The following is a 26,705-nucleotide window of genomic DNA, read 5'->3' as shown; positions in this document are numbered from 1 at the left end:
ATGTCCAAATTCTACTCCCATCCCCAGTAATGGATCCAAATTTAGTGGAAAACTCCACAAAATTTGAAGATATTCGATTTTAGATGGAGTGAAAACTCTAAAGGAGGTTGGAGAACCAGGTTTATAAATGGTTAATAACTGCACAGAAGGAGAAAGCAGGGGAAGGATGTATTTACATAGGCTGCTGGTCTCTAATATACACTATTTGTAAGCTAAGTTATTTTGGTTACATCCTTCTGGAGAAACCAAACTACAGCAAATTCATAATCAACATAATCATCAAATTTTATTTGTGGATCCACAGGAGAAGCAAGTTATCAACCCAGGATATAAATACAAGACAATCATCTATGGAGCTTTTTTAAGATACAGATTCTAAACTCTGCCTTTATAGATTATGATTCAGTAAGTCTAGGCTAGTATCAAGATTTCTAAGAACACTTTCAGGAAGCTTCACAGATATATCTTATCCACAGCCTGAGCTGCATACTTACTAACCCCTATGCCCACCAAGAGTATATTTTCCAGCCCCTCTTTTTTTGCTAGCAAATATAAATGAGAAGCCCTATGATCCTGTCCAGTTCATCCAGCACCATCCATTCTCTTTCATTAATGATCCTCATGAGTTAAAAACTCATATAAGTAACGATTTGGGCACCTCAGTCCCTCGGATCCCCCAACTCTCACCTTGATGTTGATTTGATTGGTACTCCGAGGATTTGTCTCCCTTTAATTCTCTGTAATTTCACAAGTTAAACCGTCTTTCCTTGAGTTACTTGTCTCTTTAAGGACTCATTTGTCCAGAGGGAAAAATGAAATAGAAAGAAACAAAAAGCCCATATGCTTACCAAGAAGACAATGTTGGTATTTTGATAGAGAGCTCGGGCCACACAGATTCTTTGCCTCTGACCCCCACTCAAGTTGATGCCCTAGAGAAGAAATATCCATAAACATCCACCTTTTATATTAGTAGATGATCTGTTGATTAAAAAATTCCCTTTAAAATACAAACTTCTCTAAAAGAATCTTAAATTACTGGTAATTTATTAATTAAACTGTGATAACATTAGTAAGATAAAATGCAAGCTGTTTAGTGGTCAATACTTGAATTATATTAAGGTAATTTCTGACTGATAACATTAATCCTCTTTTCACTCTGATAGAGAACTCTGCTGTACCGAAGCATTAATAACCATAAACCAAGGTGAGTGCTGAAGATGCAAGTAATCCCCAAATTGTTTCTAGTTTCATGCATTGTGTCTGTAGTATACTGAATATATGCCTTTTAAATTCAATATTACAAGTTTTTTCAACAGAACTACACAGCAATATGCTTTTATAATCAAGTACTGATTATAAAAATTTGAAAAACTAATATTTATTGAGCATTTAGTATGCACCAGGCTGATGTGAATGGCTTTCCATTCCTTATTTCTATTATTCGTCAGAGCAATTTCCCCAGTGTAGGCATTATTCCCCACGGGGAAATGAAGACTCAAAGAAGTCCAGGTCATGTCTTAAGCACTCTACTAGGTTACAATAAAGAACAGCCATGAATAACACAGACTACAGAGGTGGACCAATCCCACCTGCACCAATGACTCTGACTGGGCAAGTTCCTTAACCTTTCTCAGCCTTGGTCTTCTTGGTTGCAATACATTGATAACAAAACACCCATATAACAGATTTGCTGTAAAAGTAAATAATACACATAAAGCCTGTTGCCCAGTACTTGCCACCTATAAGAGTCAAAAATTTTAGCCAGCATTGTTATAAATGATTACATAAATAATTTTCAGCTAGTCATAGAACGGTATGATGCCAATGTAAAACCTGTTTACACAAAGAAAAAAGAACCCTTTAACAGGAACAAATGGATGTTGACAAGAGTGGAAGAAGTTGTCGGAAGCAATCTCAGTTTCCAAACCAATTTAAAGTAAACTCCAAGTAAGTAAAAATACATTTGATCAAAGTCAGGGACTGCTTCCCTTCCCTTGAGAACTCTCAAGCAGCTAGCAAAATGTGAAGTGTATGCTGGTTAGTCAACAAATACCTAAGAGACGTGGCATTAAGAACTCCTGTGCTCATGCTCCCAGAACTTGTCACTAGGAAAACACATAATTCCAGAGCTCTCAGATTTTCTCATGCTCCATGAAAAGTTAAAGACAACCAGAAGACTTTTCTAGATTTGTGTTCATTGTCTAATTAAACTACACATAGCTTACCCTCTCTCCAATTTCAGTTTGGTCTCCGAATGGTAGTAAGTCAATATCTGGCTGAAGAGAACAGGCATCTGTGACAGCTTTGTACCTTTGGGAGAAAATATTTTGAGTTTTTAGATCACTATTAACATACTGCCCATAAACTAAGTCCCAGGTCCAATGTCTTGGACGCTGAAATAAAACACTTATTGAACAATTTAGTATATACTAGCCTCTACGCTAGGCTTGTAGATACAAAGATAAATAGATATTTGTTCCCACTTTTATAAAACTATTAACAAGCATCTACTGTATAGCAGAGGGAACTATATTCAATGTCTTGTAATAACATATAATGGAAAAGAATCTGAAAAAGAATAAATATAAATAAGTACAACTAAATCACTTTGCTGTATACCTGAAACTAACAAAACATTGTAAATTATACTTCAGTGAAAAAAGTGGTTAAAATTTTTTTTAAAAAACTATTAAATGGAGCAGAATATTGACATAGAAACATGTAATAAAAATGTACCTTGTTAGGTACTGAATATAGATGGGTAGGTATAAAGTGCTCCTAGAATACACAGGAAGACATGACCGACTACTCTGAGAAATTAGTGATGTCTTTGAGAGGGGGCGAGTTGTAAGGTGTATCCAGAAAGATGAGCTGTAATTTTCCAGGAATGAAAATGAGGGAAGGGAGGCTTAAGGAACTGCACGAAGGTGAACAAGTTCACGGTGCATGTGAGGGATAAGAGGAGGCTCACTGGGGCTAAAGCATGGGTTACAGGTGGGGAATCTGTGTCCACAATCATGCTGTTGAAGGGAGGAGAAAACGGAAGAAGATGAGGACTGATGTACTCAAGTTGACCTAAGGCTGGATCTGGAAATTGGACGGACTGGAAATACAGGGAAGCATGGGCACTGGGAGTGCTAGGGAAAATATCAATGGTTTCATTTTCTCAATCACCTGGTCTTAAAATATTCAAGTCATTCTTGATTCTTCCCTTTTCTTCCCCCTGCTCTTATTTTGTCCATTCTTATTCTAGAATGCTTTTCTGTCAACCATCTCTTCTTCTTCCATTTCTACAGTCACTGCCAAGTGCAGGCAACAAACGACGCTGCCAGAGCACATTCACTTTGTCAGTCCCCTTTCTAACACTTGCTGTGCCTCCCGAGAATGTCAGATTTATATCCGGCTGGCTTTTAAGGCACTTGACTGTCTCATCTCAGCCTTCCTTTACAATCTAGTTTGCTGCCATCAATACACACAGATCCCTTTCTGTTTGGTTTGTTCCCAGGCCCCAAACAATCCCATGTAATTTGAGTTTTTCCTCCCACACTTTCCTCTCCCTTCCCCCTTCCTCATGCCTCTCCCCAGACCTAATTTTCCTTACCTTTCAGAACCCAGCTCAGGGTCTTAGGACACTCCCTACCCCTCATGCAGGTGGCTTAAGGAAAGGATCTTGCCTTTGTACACTCGAGCGGGTGTTTAAAAGATGATTGAAAGAGGAGGTATTCTGGTTGCTCCGAGTAACCAGACCCCTCAGATCCCGTATTCCTTTTCTTCTGTCCACGGTTAACCCTTCTTCTGCTCCTTACTGAGATTTTTCTTCTGTTTACCAACAACCTCAGCACCATGCCCGCCTCCTCCCCACACATACACACACACTTCGGTTTCGGCTGTTTATTTTTGGTGTACAAATTCTTCTCAATAATTGTATAGGATGGGCTGAAACTTCCAACGAGGCTTCTCTTACAAGAGTTGACTTAATAGACCAGGTGATGAGGACGGATGCAGGGGCAAACAGAGAAGAAAGGAAGTCCCGATACAAAGACTCCAGAACCAGGGGATAAGGGTGGGGGGATAAATTGGGAGACTGGGATTGACATATACACTCTACTATATGTAAAATAGATAACTAATAAGAACCTGCTCTATAGCACAGGGAACTCTACTCAATACTCTGTAATGGCCTATGTGGGAAAAGAATCTAAAAAACAGTGGATGTATGTATATGTGTAACTGGTTCACTTTGCTGTACACCTGAAACTAACACAACATTGTAAATCAACTATAATCCCATAAAAATTTAAAACAAAAAGGCTCCAGAAACCGTGAACCAAAGATAGGGATTAGAAATAGCTGCTCATTTGAGTTCTAAATTTTATACATTCAAAATTACCTCTGTTTGTTGAAAGGACTTCCAAAGGTAATATTTTCCTCCACTGTAGCATTTAATAGCCAAGGCTTTTGAGCTGCGTAAGCCACAGAATACCTGTTCCTACTGGAAAATGGAAAAGAAAAACGAAACACAGCAAGGGTGCTGTGCTGAATCTTTATTTTAGTACAACAAAGAAAAATGAAAGTTGATAACATATCTCAAAGACAGAAATGGGGAACTTCTAAAAGAGAACATTTTAACAACCATCAACCTTATTAATTAATGGTTAAATATTCCACTAAATTAAAGGGATGAGAACTTAATTAAAACAACACACAAGGTGCAAATTTTATTTTGGTATGCTAAAGAAGTATTTTATGGTATGAACTATTAATTAAAATGTTATTTTTTAAAATGACTATAATTTTAAAAATAATTTAAAGATAAATAGCAATTAACTCTAATAGCCACGGATATTTCACTTTATATTAAAAGCATTTTACATAACTCTGAATTTTATATGAATATCTTTTAAAAGATGTGAATTAATACTGTAATTATAGTATGTGTTTGTGGCTTAATTGCATGAACATATTTTAAAATAATAGATAATATTAATAGATAATATAAATATTTCAAAACAAAGAGTGATCTTGAGGAGTCCATTTCAATAATGAAACTACATATTTCAATACATATTGAAATAGTTTATTTTTAAAAAATGATAGCCTCCTCCCTGTCCCCCATTTTTTTGGCTTGCAAATTCTACCAGATGTCTATACATCAGATTTTAATTTGCAATAATTAGGAAAATGCATGTGAGTTGAAGATACAGAAGATGATGAGATTGGGGTAGGGAAGGGGTCAGCTTAAAATTCACACTTCCACAGTTAGTTTATGGTCTGTAAGTACTAATTAAGGAATTAAGGTTAAAAAAGAATAAAGTTAAGAAAAAAAGTAGTTAGAAATGCTCAGTGATCATCCTGAAACATTATGTCTTAGGAGTTTAGAAGGCATGATAATATATAGTATGCTAGCAGTCTCTTAGAAAACCATCTGTGTGGTAAAACAGTGGTTCCCAACCTCTGGCATGTCTGTTTCCCCCTCCCTGCCCCGGGTCCTTTAAGGTTTTTTTTTGTTTTTAATGGATGAAGCACTCGGCTCTCCAGCTCCAGCTTAGAAGCAGATCCCATCACATTTTAACTCATAAACAATATACATATTAATTCTTATGCAATTTTATCTTATGAAATCCCAAATCCAATTCGCTAAGAACATTTGAGTTTCAGCCAAAGTTGAGACCCATGTGACTCGTGGAGAAGGTAACAGTTGACACAATGGGCCATTTTGTTTGGCAAATTAATTCTTTTAGCAGCCTCCAAATGTTGGGAACTACTGCTACTGGAAATATTGCTAGCGCATTTTAATAAATGACTTTGTACATTATCAGAATGAATAAAATGACTAGGAGTAAGAGATGGAATATCAGGTAAAGTCTGAGGAAGGAAGTTACGCAGATTAAAATAGAAATAATACCTTCTGGTTGCTTCAAAAGAAGGTTCAGATTCATTTACACTGCAAGTGTGGCAAACAATGTTCATTAATTATGAAATATAAATATAGAATGAATGAGTGTACATATCAGGTAAAAGATAAACATTGAACATATAAAATAGCTACATTTCCCAAATAGTTTTTGATATTAGTCCCAAAGACAAACCAGATAAATGACCGTCTTCCTTTACATCTTCATCAGTGAAGAAATAATTACTTAGTAAGCTTCCAAAAGAAGGACAGCGCTGTTCTCTTTCATATATAATTTGGGTTCATACAATGGACATGTTCTAGCCCCAACTCTGCTCCAACTACCTGTGTAGATTTAGGTAAACTTTGCAGAACAGTTTCCTAGTTTATACAAGAATTTGATGTTTCCAAGCACTCCCTACCTTTAATATTTGAATTTAATCTATCTAAATTCCTAATCAGTAACCCTAAGGCATAACAAGAAATACTTTTTGCTCTCTAAACTTGAAGGGTTTAGACACAGCCTGGCCCTTAAGGAACTGGTAAGAAAGACAGACATGCACAATGCATGGTCACACTGTAACATTTTGGTATAATTAATTACTGATTGATATTATTTATGTAAAACAAGGTGTTTGGCTAATTAAATTTAGTTATATCTATTTCATTGGGGAAAAAACACTCGAGGACCTATTTTTTTATTATTCTAAATTTTAATATTTTAGTTGAACTCCATCATTCTGAATTCAAAAACCATACACATAATTAAAGTCTACAAGAACTCCAAGAATAGATCCTATTTCACTTTGGAAAGCATCATATGCTTTTGTGGAGAAAACGTACCTAAGTACATTACTTGGTGATGTTTGGCTTAGTGTTTCTAATGATAAGATTTTCACAACTGCACATTTCTGATGACATCATGGGGTGGTTAATAGAGGTATGGAAAAACAATCTCAGACTGAAACTTCCCTCTCAATAATGATTATTCTCTGATTTAAGTTGCTCATAAAAATAATGAAATGCACAATTTCCCAAGTGATATTTTCCACACAATATGCTTTAGATGCCAAAAAATTTGGATTTTATTTTATTTTTTTTAGTGGTAAAAAAACCAATAAAGGAACTCAATGGTTTTATTTAATCTCAGGAAGAGAGAAAACAGATGAGGAAGAGCAGGTGTATGGCAGAAATTAATGAATTAATTTTCCTATTGGCCATCCAGGTGGAAATGCCCATCAGACACTTGAAAATGTCAACCCGAACTGGAGATATGAATTTGGAAGTCACCAACTTTTTTCAATTACTATTGATTAACTCCAACTATATGTATTTAGTATCAATTGAAAAATATTTATTGATCACCCCCTAGTGCCAAAATACTAGAGATACAGTAAACAAAGAAAAGTCATTCCTTCTTTCATGTTGCTTTCTGTTTGGTGGGAGTGTGACAAGGGAATAAACACCATGATAGGTGAAGCAAAAGGTGATATTAGAGCACAGACGAAGGACACCCAATCCACCTTTGGCAAACCAGGGTAAATAGAGGAGTTGATACCAGAGGGATAAAAGTGGGCTAGATGGAGAAAAGGTGAAGAATATTTCAGACCAAATAAAATACATATTGGATGACCTTAAAGTATCCTGGTCATACAAGGAGCTGATATAAATTTACCATTTCTGAAATGTGGGTGTCAATGGTGAGAGAAGAAAAGTATGAATTTTAAAAACAAGTGGTGAACAGCCATAGCGAAGGGGCTCATAAACCGTTTTACAGAGTTTGAACTTTTCCACAGAGCCACAGAAAACACTAAAAGGATTTAAACAAGAAAGAGATAACATGTTCAGTTTAGAAGTATCACTCCAGTTGCAGAAAGTAACAAATAAATTGGAGGGAGCAAGATGGGAGGTAATACAGAGAGCCTTGAAGGCTGTCAGATACTGGAGATGAGAACGCAGTGCCCTGACTTTGGGTGATGGTGAATGAATGAAGAGAAGTGGACACGTTCATTCAAAGATACCTAGGATTGTGTGATTGACAAGATGGGAAGGGATGGAAGGGAGGAAGGAGTGACAGACAGGGGACACAGATGAGGAAATGTATATGGTGGGGGAAGATATAAAATTTAGAATCAGACACATTCAGTTTGAGATACCTAAGGGATGTCAGAATGACCATGGCCAGAAAGCAGAATTTGAAGCTCAGGAGAGAGATCTGGTAAACAAATGAAGCCTTTGGGATGATTTTCCCTCATAATATATGCCTTAGATCCCAAGGACTTTGGATTCCTTCCTTTACTAGTGAAAAGCCAATAAATGACTTCAACAATGCTATCACAACGAAGTGAACAAAGAAGCAGGAGCAGATAGAGGAAACTAATATCACGGGAAGCTATATGATGGCCCAGCAAGTATATATAGAGGCAGAAAAGAAGGGGACAAAGACGGAACCTTGAAAAACATCACTATTTAACAAATGGCCAAGGAAGAGACATCTGCAGAGGGGATTGAGAGGAGCAGGCAAAAGTTCTAAGAGGAAAACTTGACTGTGAGTTTCACTGGAAACTAAGCAAGGAAACCTTTTGAAGAAGAAAGGTATGGGCAACAACGTCAAGTGGACAGGAGGTCAAAGGGGGAAGGGGAGGGTGGGACGAATTGGGAGACTAGGAATGACACACATACACTACCGTGCGTAAAATAGATAGCTAGTGGGAACTTGCTGTATAGCACAGGGAGCTCAGCTTTGGTGCTCTGTGATGACCTAGATGGGTGGGATGGTGGGGATGGGAAGGAGGTCCAAGAGGGAGGGGATATAGGTGTACATATAGCTGATTCACTTTGTTGTACAGCAGAAACTAACACAACATTGTAAAGCAATTATACTCCAATAAAAAATAAATAATTTTTTTTAAAGTGCACAGTGAATTTAATAACTAGGATGGCACTGATGGACTGGATAAGAATAGTTTCAGTGGAGTGGCAGAGGTAGACATGAGACTGCAGTAGACTGAGGCGAGAGGAGAATAAAAGGAATTGGAGGGAAAGAGGAAAGACTTTTATTAATTTATTTAAAATATTTATTTATTTTAGCTGCACCAGGTCTTAGTTGGGGCATGCAGATTCTTAGTTGCTGCATGCGTGCGGGAACTAGTTCCCCAACCAGGGATTGAACCTGGGCCCACTGCATTGGGAATATGGAGTCTTACCCACTGGACCACCAGGGAAGTCCCAGGAAAGGCCTTTTTATCTACAAAAAGAAGGTAAGAGAGTGGTAGTTGAAAGGGGCTGTGGGCTGAGATTAGAAAGATAATAGGGATGGAGATGGAAAGAGAGAGAGAAAGAGAGAGAGAGAGACAGAGAGAGAGAGAGAGAGACAGAGAGAGAGGAGAAGAGTCCTGTGTGTCTACAAAGAGAAATGGAAAGAGCCCAGGTCTGGGTTAGATATGAAGTAGATGAAAAGCAAAAGACAACATGCTTGGCTTGAGGGTGTCTCAGTCTAGGAAGGAGACCAGCCCACATTATTTATTTGAACAAACTGCAAAGGGACCAGAAGAGAAGGTACATTTCAGTCCACCTGGGAAATTAGAGAAGATTTTGTCAAAGACACAACATCAGAGTTGACACCAGAAAAAAGAGTGAGGCCACCAACCTAGGAGAGGGCATTACAGAGGAGGTATGTGTATTTGAAAACTACCTGCAGTCCAGTGTTACTGGAACACAATGGAAAGGGTGGGTGGAATGGCAGGATAAGAATTTAAGAAGTCAGATAGGGACCACATCGGGAAAGGCCCTTTTATGCAAAGGTGTCTAGAATATTTCTTCTACGCTTTGGCCAGTCAAGAAAAGAATTATAAGCAAGAAGAAAGTAATTAGATTTTCATGTCAAAAGGTAAATCTCACAACAGTGTAAAGAAAGGTGAGGGAGTGAGTAGTTCACAGTGAGTAGTTCACAAATGCGATTAAGTACCTGAACCAGGAAAATTAAAATAGATACAAAAATGGAAGAACAGACATAAGAAAAGTGATTGGTTGGATTTTGCAGGCAATAGAGAAAGAAGAATCTAGGTTGAATCCTTGACCTCTGACTTGGGCTCCTACCAACTGATTTCAGGGGGTGAGAACACAACCCTTCCAGGATACAGGCGGAGAAGCAGGTTTTGGAAACATGAGCTCAGTTTGGATGTGTTCAATTTGGAGCTTGTATAAGGCTTTTTGGAGGAGCTATTAGGTTTTCAGAAGAAGCTTCTTGGCCAGAAATGTACACTGGTGTGTCATTAGTACTTAGAGAGAAAACTGAAGTCAAAGATATAAATAAAGGAAGGGGATCCTACAGTAGACTGTATATTCTTCCTCACCTTCCATCTCCACTCGTACTGCAGCTCCTTACGGTTTAACTCATTAATTTTGTCTTATTCTTAAAATGTAAGTTCAAGGATCATTCATGTATGCCTCCCCCCTAAAAAAACCTTGTTGATCCCACAAACTCAACTCAGGTCACCTATGATTTGTTCTTATAAAACCCTGTACTTTTTCTTCCTGATATTTAAAAAATTTAACCAAATAATTTTGAAACTACTTTCTTACTTCCTCATGGCCTTTCCGGCTGAACACTACGCTTCATGAGAATAGGGGGCTGGTTTCCCTTGTTCAGTTACCTACCCCCAACAATGAATACAATGATATGCATGTTACAGGTGTCCAATACACATTTTAAACAAATGAATAAGTAAAAGTATCATGGAAACCAAGAAAGGAGTTGGTTTCAGGGAGTCATCCGTGGTGAACACTTTCAAAAGCTATGGAGAAGTTAAGCATGATTGAGAACAAATTATGACAACTGAGCATTTAGGCAGTCATGACGAGAACAAGGAGGTTAAGTGTGGGTAGATTCTTCTTTTAAAAGGAGAGATGCTCCCGTTGTTTATGAGATAGGAAAGACCTTTTTTAAAAATGGAGGATCATGGGAATCCCCTGGTGGTCCAGTAGTTAAGACTTCACCTTCCAATGCAGTGGGTGAGGGTTCGATCCCTGGTCGGGGAGCTAAGATCCCACATGCCTTGTGGCCAAAACACCAAAACATAAAACAGAAGCAATACTGTAACAAATTCAATAAAGACTTTAAAAATGGTCCACATCAAAAAAATCTTTAAAAATAAAATAAAATGGAGGATCATGGAATGAGGAGGGCAAGAAATTAAAGACTTCTATCAGAAAGAAGGGTTAATTCATGTAGTAACGTCATGCAAAAGGCAAAACAGCATATGGAGGATCTTCACTTCTGAAGTCCTCCCCTTGCAGGATTTAGATATATTTTCCTTTAAGAGTAAAAGTTAAATCACATATACTAGTTTCAGAGGAAGAAAGAAAAGGTAGATATAGATCCATTTGTAGGTAGTCATTTCCCACGAACAAATTAAAAAATTATTCTCTTTCATTTTCCATGAGTAATGTAGCCCTTAACTTCTAGAGACCACCTCTCCAAACTTTTCACTTAACGATATGTTTAATCAAATTCAACTGAGGAAGGTTATTTTCTTCTCTTCCTAAATAAATAAATAAATAGAGTTGGCTCCGAATTCCAACATCAGATCTTATCTGATTACATGAAAATCACCGGTTCCATGTCTGTAGACTCATCGTCCACCATTCGATGTGGCAGTGAACAGTGATGAAGGCAAGCGAGAAAGCGAGGAGGTCAAATGGAAAATCCCCTTCTGGTCAATGGCATCCAATTTCACTTCCACATGCAGGGTTTTGTGTGTATTTTCCTTCAAGAGTAAAAGTTAAACTTGGTATTCTAGCAACTTCCAAGTTCATGGTTGGTACCTTACGGAATGGGAAAGAGTGACTCTTGCAAGCTTAAATCAGGAACAATATTTGGAAGAAGGGGAGCTAGACGTGGGTGCAAATATGCTATGTCATGTCTGATCCAGGAAAGCTGACTCATGTTATCACCCCTTCATGTCAGGCAACATCACATGAAAAGGAGTAACTCCTCAATTCGCCAGTCCTAGAGTAACTCAGCCACTGTTATAAAGCCAATTAGCAAATTAGCACCAAGACATTAGCAAATAGAACATCATGACAGATGGGGTCTGACAGAATGGCTGATGGCCATGGGCAAGGTGGAAGAAAAAGAAAGGGAAACCAGAGATAAATGATGGCTATGTCTCACATGATTACCACAATTCTTACACATTCTGGACTCCCTCATTGGAACGGTCCATCAGGTAAAGAGTTTTATTTAGTCCTAGTTCCTAAGATGTCAGTAGGAATTATTATTTATCATGACAATTAGGAAAGGACAACTTCAGTCAGGCAGGACATTTGCTTTTCAACAAATACAGAGCACACCCAGATGCAGGGGCAAGAACCCTGGCATTCTGACAAGTTTGGAGAATTTTTCAGTCCCTCCCTCATCTCTCTCTCCTTTCTCTTCTGGGGCTACTGCATGTCAGACTAGGTCAAACATAGCAATTGCCAAGGAGGCATCTATGTATAAATGTCTTTTGTGTACCAAGTTCTACCCATGTAGGTCTATCCTGGATGAGCAACAGCGCCTTCTCTCCCGCCCAAAGTAAATATTTCTTGCTGCACCAGGACAGAGTACTCTATAGGACTTTGGTCTTGCCATCTATGAGGACACATTTAAAAATAAAATTCACGCAACCAGAGATACGTGCAGTGATGAAAGAATGACAGCAAGGCACTTGGTGCTTTACCATAACATTTAGTTTATTGCTTTGCTTTATTTTGTTTTGAGCTTTAAAAATTCGGCAAACAATTCAGTCTGCTGCGGTAAAGTACTTCTTTGCATTCACACACCATCAACCTATCAATATTGGTAATTTCTAAATTAGCTTTATTCTAATAACGTTTATATGCCTTTCCTTATTGGACTAGGCACAAATTTTTTTTCCAGGATGAAAATTCATTGCAAATAACTCTTTTAAAAGGGTCAGTATTCTCTGAACATTCCTGATTTGAAAATACGTTTTATCAGATATTAAGGATACCATGGAAAAAATTCAGTAGTTCTCGTAAATAAAGAAAAATAAAACTTCTGTTAGCTTATCTAATCTCTTAAGGGGTTAGTTTTTAATTTGTGTGTGTGTCAGACAAACCCAAATATTTTTTGAAGAAAATTTCAGTCCTTTCTGCCATGAAGAGATGGGATTATTGTCTATTAAGGCAAGTATTCATAAAGAGATGATTTTTAAATTATAGTGATTCTATAAATACTTAGAATTTTCTTAAATCCTTTCTCACATCTTCATTCTATTGGCTCTGACTTTAAGATATAACCTTTTCTTAGCTTTTTTAAAATTAGGATCCATGGGAGATATTTCTTTCTTATTTCTTTAAAAAAAAACCTTAAACTTTATTAAGTATATGTGTGTTTTTTATCTCTTGTTTCCCTCTTTGACTAGCTTTCATGAAGCTCAGAGTGGAATTTGGGACCCATGTGTTATAAACATGCAAGACTCCAATGCATGGATTTCTACCTATTAATTGCTCAGATTATTATTTAAACCTTATTTTCCTTCTTGATATCTTTATTTTTCAGGCTTTATTATAGTATGTTATATAAAATAATTCACAACTTTTATGAAATTAGATAGGATATAAATGGTATAAATTTGCTTAAGATATATATATATATATATATATATATATATACCCATATATATATATGTATCTTGCTTAGAAACTCAATAAATAGACTGTGTAAAATACTTTCCTAATTCCCATATCATTTATTTATCCACTAACAAAATGATAATGATTATTAGTGATAATATTGGGAGTCAATTTGGCCGAAGTGGAGCTAATCTTAAGTAATACTAGAGAAGACTAGATTTTAAGAACATTCTAGAGATATGAAAATAAAATCTCATGCTTTTTCTGTCACATTCTCTCATCCTTTCTGTTTTAATGCTAGTGAAACAAGGTAAAAACAAAACCCAAATAACTTCATTATAGCCGTACATGTCATACAATATAAGTTAATGCAGTAAAACCTGCTTCTCAAAGCCTGCATCCATCCAAGATGGCAGGTGATGGTGGCAGGGTTCACACCACCTAGCTAGCATCTGACTTCAGGGAACAACAGGGACCCATCATGAAGCAAACTGCAGGGAACAGCTATTACCGAGCTCTCTACTGGGTAAGCACTAAACAGTTTCATGTCTACCACTCCAACAGGAATAAACTGTACCCTCAACATTTCTCAGCCTCCTTCTTTCACCAAGGATACCAAAAATAGGATTTATAGTTCTGCTGTTTCCAGCTCAAATTTCACATCCAAGCATCTCCGTCTCTTAATTGGAGTTTAAAATAGAGTCTATTCTAAAAATGCCTGTAAATAGTTTTTACTCATTCTTAAGAGATGCCTGTGTATGTAAACAGTAGATTAAGCCACAATGGAACTCACAATGATAAGAACCAAATGATATTAAAGGACATGTGTAGGTCTAGGGCAAGGTTTCCTCAGCACAACTGACATTTGGAGCCAGACAATTCTTTGTTGTGGGGAGGCGGTCCTGTGCGTTGTAGGATGTCTAGTAGCATTTCTGGCCTCCACTAACTAGATCGGTAGCAGCCCAATTCCCCTAGAATGACAACCAAAAATGTCTCTTGACATTGCCCAATGTCCACTAGGGACAAAATCACACCTGGTTGGGAACCACTGGTCTATAATCCAATACCTTAGATAAACTGTAAACAATTTCTCCATAAACTCCTAATGGGGGAGGGGGGTCTACCAGGTAGATCAAACTAAAGAAATATGATTCATTCTTTATTACACAATTATATAATATTATGGTTCTGAGTCACTTTATTACTACAATGTGCTCTGAAGAACCCCAAACAACCATTCAAATATACAGAAGAAGCACCATGTCTTTGGGGTTGCACAACACACTAGTCTGACCCAGTCATGTCCCTAACTAGACACTTCTAGTGTCTAGTTTAAGTTGGATGTGAAGAGAAAAGGCTGATTTCTCAGCCCCTTATGAAGAATTTGGAAAAGATTATTCGATATTTCTTCTCTGAACACTGGACCACTAAAGCTCTGTGTGCACATATGCTTTACAAATAATGCAAGTTTTCCATAACTTCTTTGATTATGGGATGAATTTTTATGTTGTATTTCTTTGAGTGTTACCCATATAACTTTCAAAATCTATCTTTACAATCCCAATCTTACTTAAAAGCAACATACAAGTTTCTCTCTGATAAACCTCTGTAATAAATTGCTTTATAATTTTTAATTTACAACATTTAAAGTTTCCACTAATTTGATCTTTTTTTAAGCTATGCTTATTTCTGAGGGGTCCTCAGAGTCCTAACACGGAAATCTATTGCTCTAATTTCTTCCCTTGAGAGATCATCAGATGTATGACAGAGCAATAGAAACTAATTAAAAATACACATACTTGCTCCAGTGAACTTTTCCCTCCACTGTCTGCATCTCACCGAGGATGGCAAGGAGAAGAGAGGACTTCCCACATCCCACCTGGCCCACAATCATGGTTAACTGACCTACAGAAAAGAAACAAAGGATAATAACAGGATGAGATGGAATTCACTTAGTAAAATAAAATCAAAACACATTTAGAAAAGGTTGATGTTTCACAATCAATGGGCCAGTTTTGGTCTCCAGCAATAAAGTATTCTAAACAGCTCCCTTCCCTGATACTAAGTTTTTTGGAAAATAGAAGAAAAATTAAAATCTATAGGTCTTGATGTATTATTTTTAAAATCCTCAGAATAACTGACACTAGTAAAGAAAGCTGTGAAATACTTGCATAAATCATCTAGATTATTGTTACCTTTATTATTCAATTCATTCAGGAGAAAAAGGCAATTTTGACTAAAATAGGTAATTGGGCTTAAAATGATTTGGGGGCTGTTCTTAAAATACTTTGATGTGCATGTATAATAGAAAAATCCCAACTACTGACCATGAGGTCAAGTCAAAAACCTAATTCTATTCAATTATCTAGACATTTTAAATAAAAATACTGGGTATTTATGTCTTAAATATCTTGAAAACTTCATCAGGTTTCCTCAGGGATAGAAAACTATTTTCTCATACATCCTTTCTTTAAATTCTTTCTTCAAAACAATGAGAAATGAACTACTCCATTATTTAAATGCCACAAATCAGCAAATAAACTGAAAGCAATTCATTTAGATGGTAAATAACTTGTCCAAAGGTCCACACTCTGTAGTGTAAGGCAGGCGGGTCTTATAATTCCCAGTCATCCTCACAGTGATACAGGGGTTCATGAGCTTCATGGTGCAAATAAATATTAGTTATGTTTGTCTTGAAAAAGTCTTTCTCTCCTTTTGTTAGGCTCGGTTTTGTTGGAAAACCATGGTCATGATAGTTAACAATTACAAACCCGAGTAACAAATGATTCTTACCTGTTGGAATTCGAATATTTATATTAGATAAGGTAGCTAAACCACTGCCCCATGAAAAGTACCCATTTGTGACCTAGAAAATAAGAATACAGAAATTAAATTATAAAATTATGTAAATATGTGGTGTTAGAGAATTATTCCAATTAAAATAGATTTCTTTATAAAGCACTGTAAGACTTTCAACACAGTAGAACACACAGTGCTGAAATTCTAATTCAGAGTTATAACTGCTTAGAGGTATAAATGAAACACAAAAAGTATGGAAGTGAGAGGAGGGTCTTTGAATTAATGGTATTATGAAGAATGCTAAAAATTCCAACAATTTTCCCTGAAAATTTGGGATCATTTATATGTGAACATTCTTCAAAATCAATCACCCAAATATTTTCCAGTGTAACTGCTACACTGATGATTTTCACACTGCTGCAATTCCCAGAATCCTGTGATGCAAAGTAAAGAACAGAAATAACTACAAATTATTCCAACAAAATGACTCCACTAGCTGAGAAGGAAGGTTTTGTAATGAATAAGTTTCCTGAACTATGTGGATTTATCACTCTTCATTGATCTTAAAAGAAAAAGTAAAGGGGAGGAAGAAACAGCACAAAAATGAGGCAACATTGCTTGGTGGTATAAACCTCAACAACCAGCAAACAAACAAAAAGACCTTAGAGTCATCCAAAGCAATCTATTGTTTTAATATGTGTCAAGAAAACTTGATAGTTTTAACAGTTACAAAAATGGGAAACGAAAGAGGTATAACAGAACCCAAGGGTTGGAAGGGTGAACAGAGACAGATGAGGGGAGAGAAAGTGCCTGAAAAATTAGAGGAAACTAAAGTAAGGCTGCACTTTGCTCATAAATTAATATTTTCTTTCCAAACCCCAAGTGATGAAATTTCTAAGCACATTTTTGTTCAGGAATTTTGCAGAACAGATTGGTAATATCTAAATTATAACTAAAAATATCCTTTAAAAGCTCTTAAAATGAACAACTAAAGAGTGCAAAAGTTACCTGAAAAGGCTAGATTATGTTTTTCCATGTAAGTTTTCTCTAGCGTGGAAAATGTATGGCATTTAATAATATCCATCACATAGATATGCATGAAATTAGTCCTGGAAGGAGGGTGGCCTGGAAGGGCTTAGTAACTAATCACTTTACAAATACCTGCTGAGCACCCTGTCAATGTGAAGTCCTGCGTTAGGACTGATGTGGGCTACAAAGAAGGTATAATGCATCCTCCCTGCTTCCCTGCTCAATTGAGCTTACAGTCAATTGAGTAGTAAACCAAGGCAAGAGAGTATGGGCTAAGTAACAAATAGAGGGGCAGACAGACGAAAGTGCAACAGTAGTTCATAAGGAAAATCATTTACATCTGAGATGAGTCAAAAAAAGAAAATATTTTGAAAAAGGAGGGCCTTTGAGCTAGTTTTGGAAAATATGCTGAATTTCAGCAAAGGTATTTCTGAGTAAAGAGTTACAGTGAGAACAGGTTCAGGATCAGAAAACCATGAAGCATGTTATGAGAAATAATGAATAAAGCTGGCTGGGGCAGAGGTTTAAGATACAGTGGCTAAGTGACAAAGGATGCTCAAAGAAAATCTAGGCTTCAAGGCTGAGAATCCCTCTTTCTCAGAGAAAGTGGAGAGCAGGCTAAACGAGGTGCCAATACAGATGGGCTGGGGAGAGGGTCAGCAGGGAACTGAGAGGCCCTCCATAACAACCTTTACGTTTTCAATGAACTGAAAGGGAAGCTTATCTGTAGAAACAGGAGGTGGCCAAAGGAGAGAGAGAACGAGGTGGGAGGAGATTGGTGACAGATGAAGAGCTACTGTAAGTGATGGAGAATCATGCTGAAGGGAGGCATGGGAAAGGATTGCCAAGAACCATAGAGAGTCAGCCGAGCGTGGAGGTAATGAAGCTCTGGCCATGCCAACTTGTACCATTAAGTCGTTTTCTCCACAGAACTTAGCACCCTGGGTACAGGAGCGCAGAAGGCATGGGGTTGAATGGCTACAGAAGGATGTGAAAGGGCTGGGAGAAAGAAGGGGCTCAAGTTACCGCAGGTTGCAATGAGGTTAAAAGCCAATGGTGGTGTAATGAATTGGGAGATTGGGATTGACATATATACACTAATATGTATAAAATGGATAACTAATAAGAACCTGCTGTATAAAAAAATAAATAGAATAAAAAATAATGTGGGGGAAAAAAAAGCCAATGCCAGTGAAGGTGAAGCCCTGAGGGAGCTGGAGGGTAGGGCTGTGATGTCGGTGACTGGCTGGTATAACAGAGGCTAAGCTCTCAGAGGGGCTGTGTGTCTAAGAGGCGGCCAAGTGTGAATGCAGGTGAGTTTGTGGAAATGGACGGGTGGTCGATTAAGGGGCTTGGGGGCTGGGGTACTAGATGGGCTGTGAACCTGGAAGTTTAAATCACATCCAGGTGTGGCACTTACTAAGGTAGAAAGCTGGACTCGGAAACAGGCACCTAAATCTTCAGTGAAGGTGGGTGAGTGATTATGAGGTCCTCTGATCACAGACGTGAGAAAGGTACAACATGCTACAGCTTCACAAGAGTGTGAGAGAGGAAAGATGTGGTTGGAAACCAGCAGGGAAGAACCAGAAGAATACAGTGTCACCTCCTGATTTGGTCCTACACAAAAGTGTAAGAGTGAACAGAGCTCACTTGAGAGGGATGGAGGAGAGTCAAAGTGAATTCCTCCCGCTGTGATTTGCCCTTCCATTCCCTCCTCCCTTTTACAAAATCGTCTCACTTCTCCACCATAAGGGTTAAAATCCTGGCTTCCCAAACTAGCTGTTTGACCTTGGAAAATCAGCTAATATATAAATCTCTGCAAAGGTACATAAAAGGATAGGTACAAAGATGGTTATCACAGCATGGTTTGTGATGGAGGAAGGATGGAGGCCAACCCAGCAGCCATCACTAGGGGACAAGTAAAAGGCAGGGGTGCATACTATAGAATGCAGTGGTGCAGCTAGAAGGAGCAAACAATGTCAGGAAATTGAAAATATAAATGTTCATGACAATACTACATATTTCACAGGGATATGAGTGTACTTAAGTGCATATATTGAGCATATTATTGCTGGCACTGTAATGTTGGGAGGATGAGGGGATATAGGTATAAGGATCAGGGATAAAGGGAAAGGATGAATTAAAATGTAAAGGCAGGAAAGAGACAATGCAAAAAGCCACCTACTGCACGATTCCATTCATATGAAATATCCAGCACAGGTAAATCCGTAGAGACAGAAATCAGATTGGTGTTGGCACGGGTAAGAGAAAGGGGGAAATGGGGAGTGACAGCTTAATGGGTACGGGGTTTCCTTTTGGGGTGATAAAAATATTTTGCGACCAGTAGATGGGATGGTTGTAAAACTCTGGGAATCTAAAGGCCACTGAATTGTTGACTTGAAAATGGTTAATTTTATGCTGTGTGAATTTCACCTCAGTTGAAATAGTTTTTTGAAAATCTAAAGGCAGGACCTTCCACACACCATTGTCCATTCTCTCCTGCCAAAAATAAATAAAAATGCTGATTAAAATATAGTTTGTAAAAAACCTCATTAAGGCAAGGAGTAAGGAAATGTCTAGTGAAAGTATAAGGAAAAGTACAAAAAGATATATACACTCCGGAGCACCTAAGCTTCTTTCCTTCCAAAAGGGCCAAGAATAGCTAAGATATTTTAGAAGAAAAAAAATAAGGTGTAAGAACTTGTCCTAAAAAATGTCAGTGTTTATTCGAAAGCTATAATAATCACAACAGTGGAATACTGGACAGACAAATCAGAGAAAAATAAAGAAATCTGTGTGACAAGACGGCACTAAAAGTCAGTGGGTACGGTGACTGATACACAGTGCCTGGACAACCCGACATCATATAAAAAATTAAATCCAACCTTACCGACTTACTACTAAATGCAGTAAAATGACTATCACTAAATTCACTACTGCTAAACTTACAGCTAAAATTATTTATTACTGATTTCCCTTCTAAATCACAACCTTACTTCATACCAACCACAAAAATAGATTTTAGGTCAATTAAAGTACTAAAAGCAAAAGGTGTAGGTCCAGGGATTTTAAGAACTAATATTATCTTTATACCTTTTGGTAGAAGATTTCTTTCTTTTTTTTTTTTTTTAAATTTTGGCCATGCCACGTGGCAAGTGGGGTCTTAGCTCCCCAACCAGGGATCAAACACATGCTCCCGACACTGGAAGTGAGGTCTTAAACAATGGATCACCAGGAAAGTCCCCAAAAACGTTTTCATAAAGGAGACAAAAGGCAAAGCATTAGCCATAAAGGAAAAGTTCTATGCTAGATTACATTAAAATTAAGAATTTCTGATACCATAAAGAGACTGAAAAGCCAAGCTATGGAGTGGGAAAAGAATTCCGTAACATATGTAACTGCCAAAGTAGTACCTAGAATTTTTTTAAACAGGGGGAACAAATAACCTGGCAATTCACAAGAGGAGCTCCAAACCCAAATGGTCAATATATATAGGAAAAGGTGCTCAACCTCATCAGAAATCAGAAAATTACAAATAAAAACCACAGCAAGATACAACTGCACCTCCTCCCAACACACAACACACGTTTTGGCAAAATATTGGAAGCCCTGGTGAAGAGGGAGACCAACTGGAATTCTCGATCACTATTTTTCTTTTTTATAAATTTATGTATTTTCTTTATTTTAAATTTTTGGCTGCATTGGATCGTCGTTGCTGCACGCAGGCTTTCTCTAGTTGCGGCGGGCGGGGGCTACTCTTCATTGTGGTGCATGGGCTTCTCATTGCGGTGGCTTCTCTTGTTGTGGAGCACAGGTTCTAGGCGAGCGGGCTTCAGTAGTTGTGGCACGCGGGCTTAGCTGCTCCATGGCATGTGGGATCTTCTGGGACCAGGGATCGAACCCCGTGTCCCCTGCACTGGCAGGCGGATTCTCAACCACTGCGCCACTAGGGAAGTCCCTCAATCACTGTTAATGGAAGTGTAAAATGGCACAACCACTTTAGAGAAAAGTTGGCCATTGTGAAGAAAAGTTGAGGATGTACAGCCCTATGACTCAGCAATTGTTCACAACAGCCTCAAAAAAAATAACCAAAAGTCCATCAAAAGTAAAACAGATCAATAAATTCTGGTATATTCATACAGTGAAATGATACACAGTGATGAGAATGAATGAATTACAGCTTCACATAGCAACATGGATGAATTATATCCACATAATGTTGAGCAGAAGCAACACACATACACGTACACGCACATATTCAAAACTTAAAAAAATAAAGCAGATTTTTAGGGAGGCATACATAGAAGGATGATCAAGTAAATGATGACCACAAGAGTCAGGGTGGCGATTATATCTCGGGGGAGAGATAGAGAGAGTGCAGCTAAAGTGTGTGCTGCGGGGACCTTCAGAGGAAGCTGATGGTGTTCTTCACTTGGTAGTGGTTGCACAGGTATTTACTTCTTCATTTAACAGTGCATACACGTTGTATGTACTTTTCTGTAGATATGTTGTATTTCACAATAAAAAAGATTTCAAAAATACAAATGAGTAATAACCAATTTGGGAATTTCCACTATGAATGAACGGTGAATTCGAGCTTGAAGGGGTACTTGAAACTGTAGTGGCCATTCAGTGGAACAGCACACTCCAAGCCATTGATGAGCAGGGGTTTGTTGTTTTTTTGTGGGTTTTTTGGTGCATGAAGGGTCAATTCTGGGAAAAAATCATGATAACCTCCCTTTTTTCCATGAAAAATGAAAATAAATTGAATACAGCACACGGAAAAGATGTATTTTTAGGTTCCCACTACACTGAATAGAAAATGTCAATTAAAAAACACTATTTTTTTAGTCACTAATATATTGTTATTTTCTGGGCATATTTGAGAATTGGCAGCATAGAGGACCCTTTCTAGTCTCTCATTACTTACTTTTTCATAGCTTAGTTCACACCCTACTTGTACATTATAATTGTCTAGGGAACTACTAGAGATGTTTTCAAAAATGATGCCCAGGTTTATATATATATATTTATATATATATATATATGTACACATACACACACACACATACATACACATATACATATATATATATATATATATATATATATATATATATATATGATTCTAATGTACAGCCAAGATTAAGAATCACTACAGGACTTGCCTGGAGGCACAGTGGTTAAGAATCCACCTGCCAATGCAGGGGGCATGGGTTTGATCTCTGGTCCGGGAAGATCCCACATTCCGCGGAACAACTAAGAAGCACACAAGCCACAACTACTGAGCCTGGGCTCTAGAGCCCGAGAGCCACAATTACTGAACCCACATGCTGCAACTACGGAAGGCTGCGTGCCTACAGCCTGCGCTCCGCCACAAGAAAAGCCACCGTAATGAGAAGCCCGTGCACCGCAACAGAGAGTAGCCCCCGCTCACCGCAACTAGAGAAAGCCCGTGCGCAGCAAGGAAGACCCAACGCAGCCAAAAATAGCTAACTAACTAAATAAATAAATATTTTAAAATGAGTCACTACAGCTCTTTGAAATTCACAAGTGTTATACCTTATCCTCAAAACAACCATACTAAAATGGCATCCCCACCTCAAGAGGAGCAGACCATGGCTCAGAGAAGCAATTTGCCCAAATCACACATCAAATTAATGGCAAAAGGAAGGCTAGCATTAGCTTATTCCATCCAGTAACGCATTTGCTCCAGTTGCTAAAAGTTTATTGTGGGACAGGTATGGTGTCAGGCAATAAGGAGAGACAGAGGAGAATTAAATGTGGTTCTTGGCTTTACTGTACCACTCACTGAGCATCCCTCACTCTGACTGGACAGGGCAGGGAGTGGGACAGCCCCAGCAGCCAATGCGGCTAGTCTTCTAAACAGCTAATTTCCAGGACTCTGTTGGCTCTGATGTCCAGAGGCCCTTGACTGCTGCAGGCATCTGTTCTGGTTCCTGCATAACCCTGATGCTTTCCTGGGGCTGATCCCAACTCTCAGTCCTCAGCCTGTGTTCCTGTGGTGGCCTGTTCTATGAAGCACTCATGCTTGGGAACAGTACAAATGGCTGAGTTTCAATAGCAAAAAACAAACAACCCTTTTGCATGTAGCTGTCCAGTTTTCCCAGCACCACTTATTGAAGAGGCTATGTTTTCTCCATCGTATTCTCTTGCTTCCTTTGTCAAAGATAAGGTGACCAAATGTGCGTGGGTTTATCTCTGGGCTTTCTATCCTGTTCCATTGATCTATTATTTCTGTTTTTGTGCCAGTACCATACTGTCTTGATTACTGTAGCTTTGTAGTATAGTCTGAAGTCAGGGAGTCTGATTCCTCCAGCTTTGTTTTTCTTTCTCAAGATTGCTTGGACTATTCGGGGTCTTTTGTGTTTTCCATACAAATTGTGAAAAATTTTGTTCTGGTTCTGTGAAAAATGCCATTGGTAGTTTGATAGGGATTGCATTGAATCTGCAGATTGCTTTGGGTAGTATAGTTATTTTCACAATGTTGATTCTTCCAATCCAAGAACATAGTATATCTCTCCATCTGTTTATATGATCTTTAATTTCTTTCATCAGTGTCGTATAGTTTTCTGCATACAGGTCTTTTGTCTCTCTAGGTAGGTTTATTCCTAGTATTTAATTCTTTTTGTTGCAATGGTAAATGGGAGTGTTTCCTTAATTTCTCTTTCAGATTTTTCATCATTAGTGTATAGGAATGCAAGAGATTTCTGTGCATTTATTTTGTATCCTGCTACTCTACCAAATTCGTTGATTAGCTCTAGTAGTTTTCTGGTAGCATCTTTAGGATTCTCTATACATAGTATCATGTCAGCTGCAAACAGTGACAGCTGTTTGTAGATTTTTTGATGATGGCCATTCTGACTGGTGTGAAGTGATACCTCATTGTAGTTTTGATTTGCATTTCTCTAATGATTAGTGATGTTGAGCATCCTTTCATGTGTCTGTTGGCATTCTGTATATCTTCTTTGGAGAAATTTCTATTTAGGTCTTCTGCCCATTTTTGGCTTGCATTGTCAAATAGCCTATTTTTTTAAAAAAAGTTATATTATTGAAGTATAGTTGATTTAAAATGCTGTGTTAATTTCTGCTGTATAGCAAAGTGACTCAGTTATACATATATATATATATATATACATTCTTTTTCATATTCTTTTCCATTATGGTTTATCAGCAGATGTTGAATATAGTTCCCTGTTCTATACAGTAGGACCTTGTTTATCCATTCTATATATAATAGCTTTTTTGGCATACAGTTGCTTGTAGTAATCTCTCATGATCGTTGGTATTTCTGCAGTGTCAGTTGTTACTACTCCTTTTTCATTTCTAATTCTATTGATTTGAGTCTTCTCCCTTTTTTTCTTGATGAGTCTGGCTAACGGTTTATCAATTTTGTTTAACTTCTCAAAGAACAAGCTTTTAGTTTTATTGACCTTTGCTATTGTTTCTTCCATTTCTTTTTCATTTATTTCTGCTCTGATCTTTATGATTTCTTTCCTTCTGCTAACTTTGGAGTCTTTTTGTTCTCCTTTCCCTAATTGCTTTAGGTGTAAGGTTAGGTTGTTTATTTGAGTTTTTCTTGTTTCTTGAGCTAGGATTGTATTGCTATAAACTTCCCTCTTAGAACTGCTTTTCTGCATCCCATAGGTTTGGTGTCATCGCGTTTTCATTGTCATTTGTTTCTAGGTATTTTTTGTTGATTTCCTCAGGAATACCTAAATAGACATTTCTCCAAAGACATACAAATGGCCAACAGGCACATGAAACAATGCTCAACATCACTAATTATTAGAGAAATACAAATCAAAGCTATGAGGTATCACCTCATAGGTATCACCACACACCAGTCAGAAAAGCCATCATTAAAAAGTCTACAAATAACAAATGTTGGAGAGGGTGTGGAGAAAAGTGAACCTTCCTACAGTATTGGTGGGAATGTTAATTGGTGCAGTCACTGTGGAAAACAGTAGGGAGGTTCCTCTAAAAACTAGAACTAGAGTTGCCATATGATCCTGCAATCCCATTCCTCAGCATATATCCAGACAGAACTATAATTCGAAAAGATACCTTCACTCACTGTTCACTGTGGCACGATTCACAATAGCCAAGACATGGAAACAACCTAAATGTCCATCGACAGATGAATGGATAAAGAAGATATGGCACATATATACAATGAAATACTACTCAGCCATAAAAAGAAGAATGAAATAATACCATTTGCAGGAACATGGATGGACCTAGAGATTATCATACTAAGTAAAGTAAGTCAGAGAGAGAAAGACAAATACCATATGATATCACTCATATGTGGAATCTAAAATATGACACATATGAAGTTATCTATGAGACAGAAACAGACTCACACACATAGAGAACAGACTTGTAATTGCCAAGGGGGAGAGGGGTGGGGGAGGGATCGATTGGGAGTTTCAGATTAGCAGATGCAAGCTATTATATATAGAATGGATAAACAAGGTCCTACTGTACAGAACAGGGAACTATATTCAACATCTGCTGATAAACCACAATGGAAAAGAATGTATATATATATATATATATATATATATATATATAAAACTGAGTCACTTTGCTATACAGCAGAAATTAACACAGCATTTTAAATCAACTATACTTCAATAATATAACTTTTTTAAAAAAATAGGCTATTTGACAATGCAAGCCAAAAATGGGCAGAAGACCTAAATAGAAGTTTCTCCAAAGAAGATATACAGAATGCCAACAGACACATGAAAGGATGCTCAACATCACTAATCATTAGAGAAATGCAAACCAAAACTACAATGAGGTATCACCTCACACCAGTCAGAATGGCCATCATCAAAAAATCTACAAACAATAAATGCTGGAGAGGGTGTGGAGAAAAAGGAACCCTCTTGCACTGTTGGTGGGAGTGTAAATTGATACAGCCACTATGGAGAACAGTATGGAGGTTCCTTAAAAAACTACAAATAGAACTACCATATGACCCAGCAATCCCACTACTGGGCATATACCCTGAGAAAACCATAATTCAAAAAGAGTCATGTACCAAAATGTTCATTGCAGCTCTATTTACAATAGCCCAGAGATGGAAACAACCTAAGTGCCCATCATCGGATGAATGGATAAAGAAGATGTGGCACATATATACAATGGAATATTACTCAGCCATAAAAAGAAACGAAATTGAGCTGTTTGTAATGAGGTGGATAGACCTAGAGTCTGTCATACAGAGTGAAGTAAGTCAGAAAGAGAAAGACAAATACCGTATGCTAACACATATATATGGATTTAAGAAAAAAAATGTCATGAAGAACCT

The 26,705-nt window shown here is 37.6% G+C and overlaps 1 protein-coding gene across 2 annotated transcripts in view; it reads right to left on the bottom strand.

Moving 5' to 3' along the window:
- ABCC9 (ATP binding cassette subfamily C member 9) overlaps positions 1 to 26,705 on the bottom strand; it is a 148,844-nt gene that overhangs the window by 69,883 nt on the left and 52,256 nt on the right. The window contains exons 18-23 of one of the 2 annotated variants that reach the window (XM_060166742.1): positions 16,328 to 16,400; positions 15,334 to 15,439; positions 5,906 to 5,944; positions 4,391 to 4,492; positions 2,226 to 2,310; positions 849 to 929 (exon numbers count right to left, since the gene is read on the bottom strand). In XM_060166742.1, coding sequence (XP_060022725.1) covers positions 849 to 929; positions 2,226 to 2,310; positions 4,391 to 4,492; positions 5,906 to 5,944; positions 15,334 to 15,439; positions 16,328 to 16,400 — 486 coding nt within the window. The remainder of the gene's footprint in view (positions 1 to 848; positions 930 to 2,225; positions 2,311 to 4,390; positions 4,493 to 5,905; positions 5,945 to 15,333; positions 15,440 to 16,327; positions 16,401 to 26,705) is intronic. The other variant, XM_060166743.1, reaches the window with a different exon arrangement.

This window comes from Lagenorhynchus albirostris, chromosome 11, assembly GCF_949774975.1.
Source record: "Lagenorhynchus albirostris chromosome 11, mLagAlb1.1, whole genome shotgun sequence".
NCBI classification, from domain to species: domain Eukaryota; kingdom Metazoa; phylum Chordata; class Mammalia; order Artiodactyla; family Delphinidae; genus Lagenorhynchus; species Lagenorhynchus albirostris.
The sequence above is the reverse complement of the archived record's forward strand: the minus strand, read 5'-3'. Positions and strand labels throughout refer to the sequence as shown.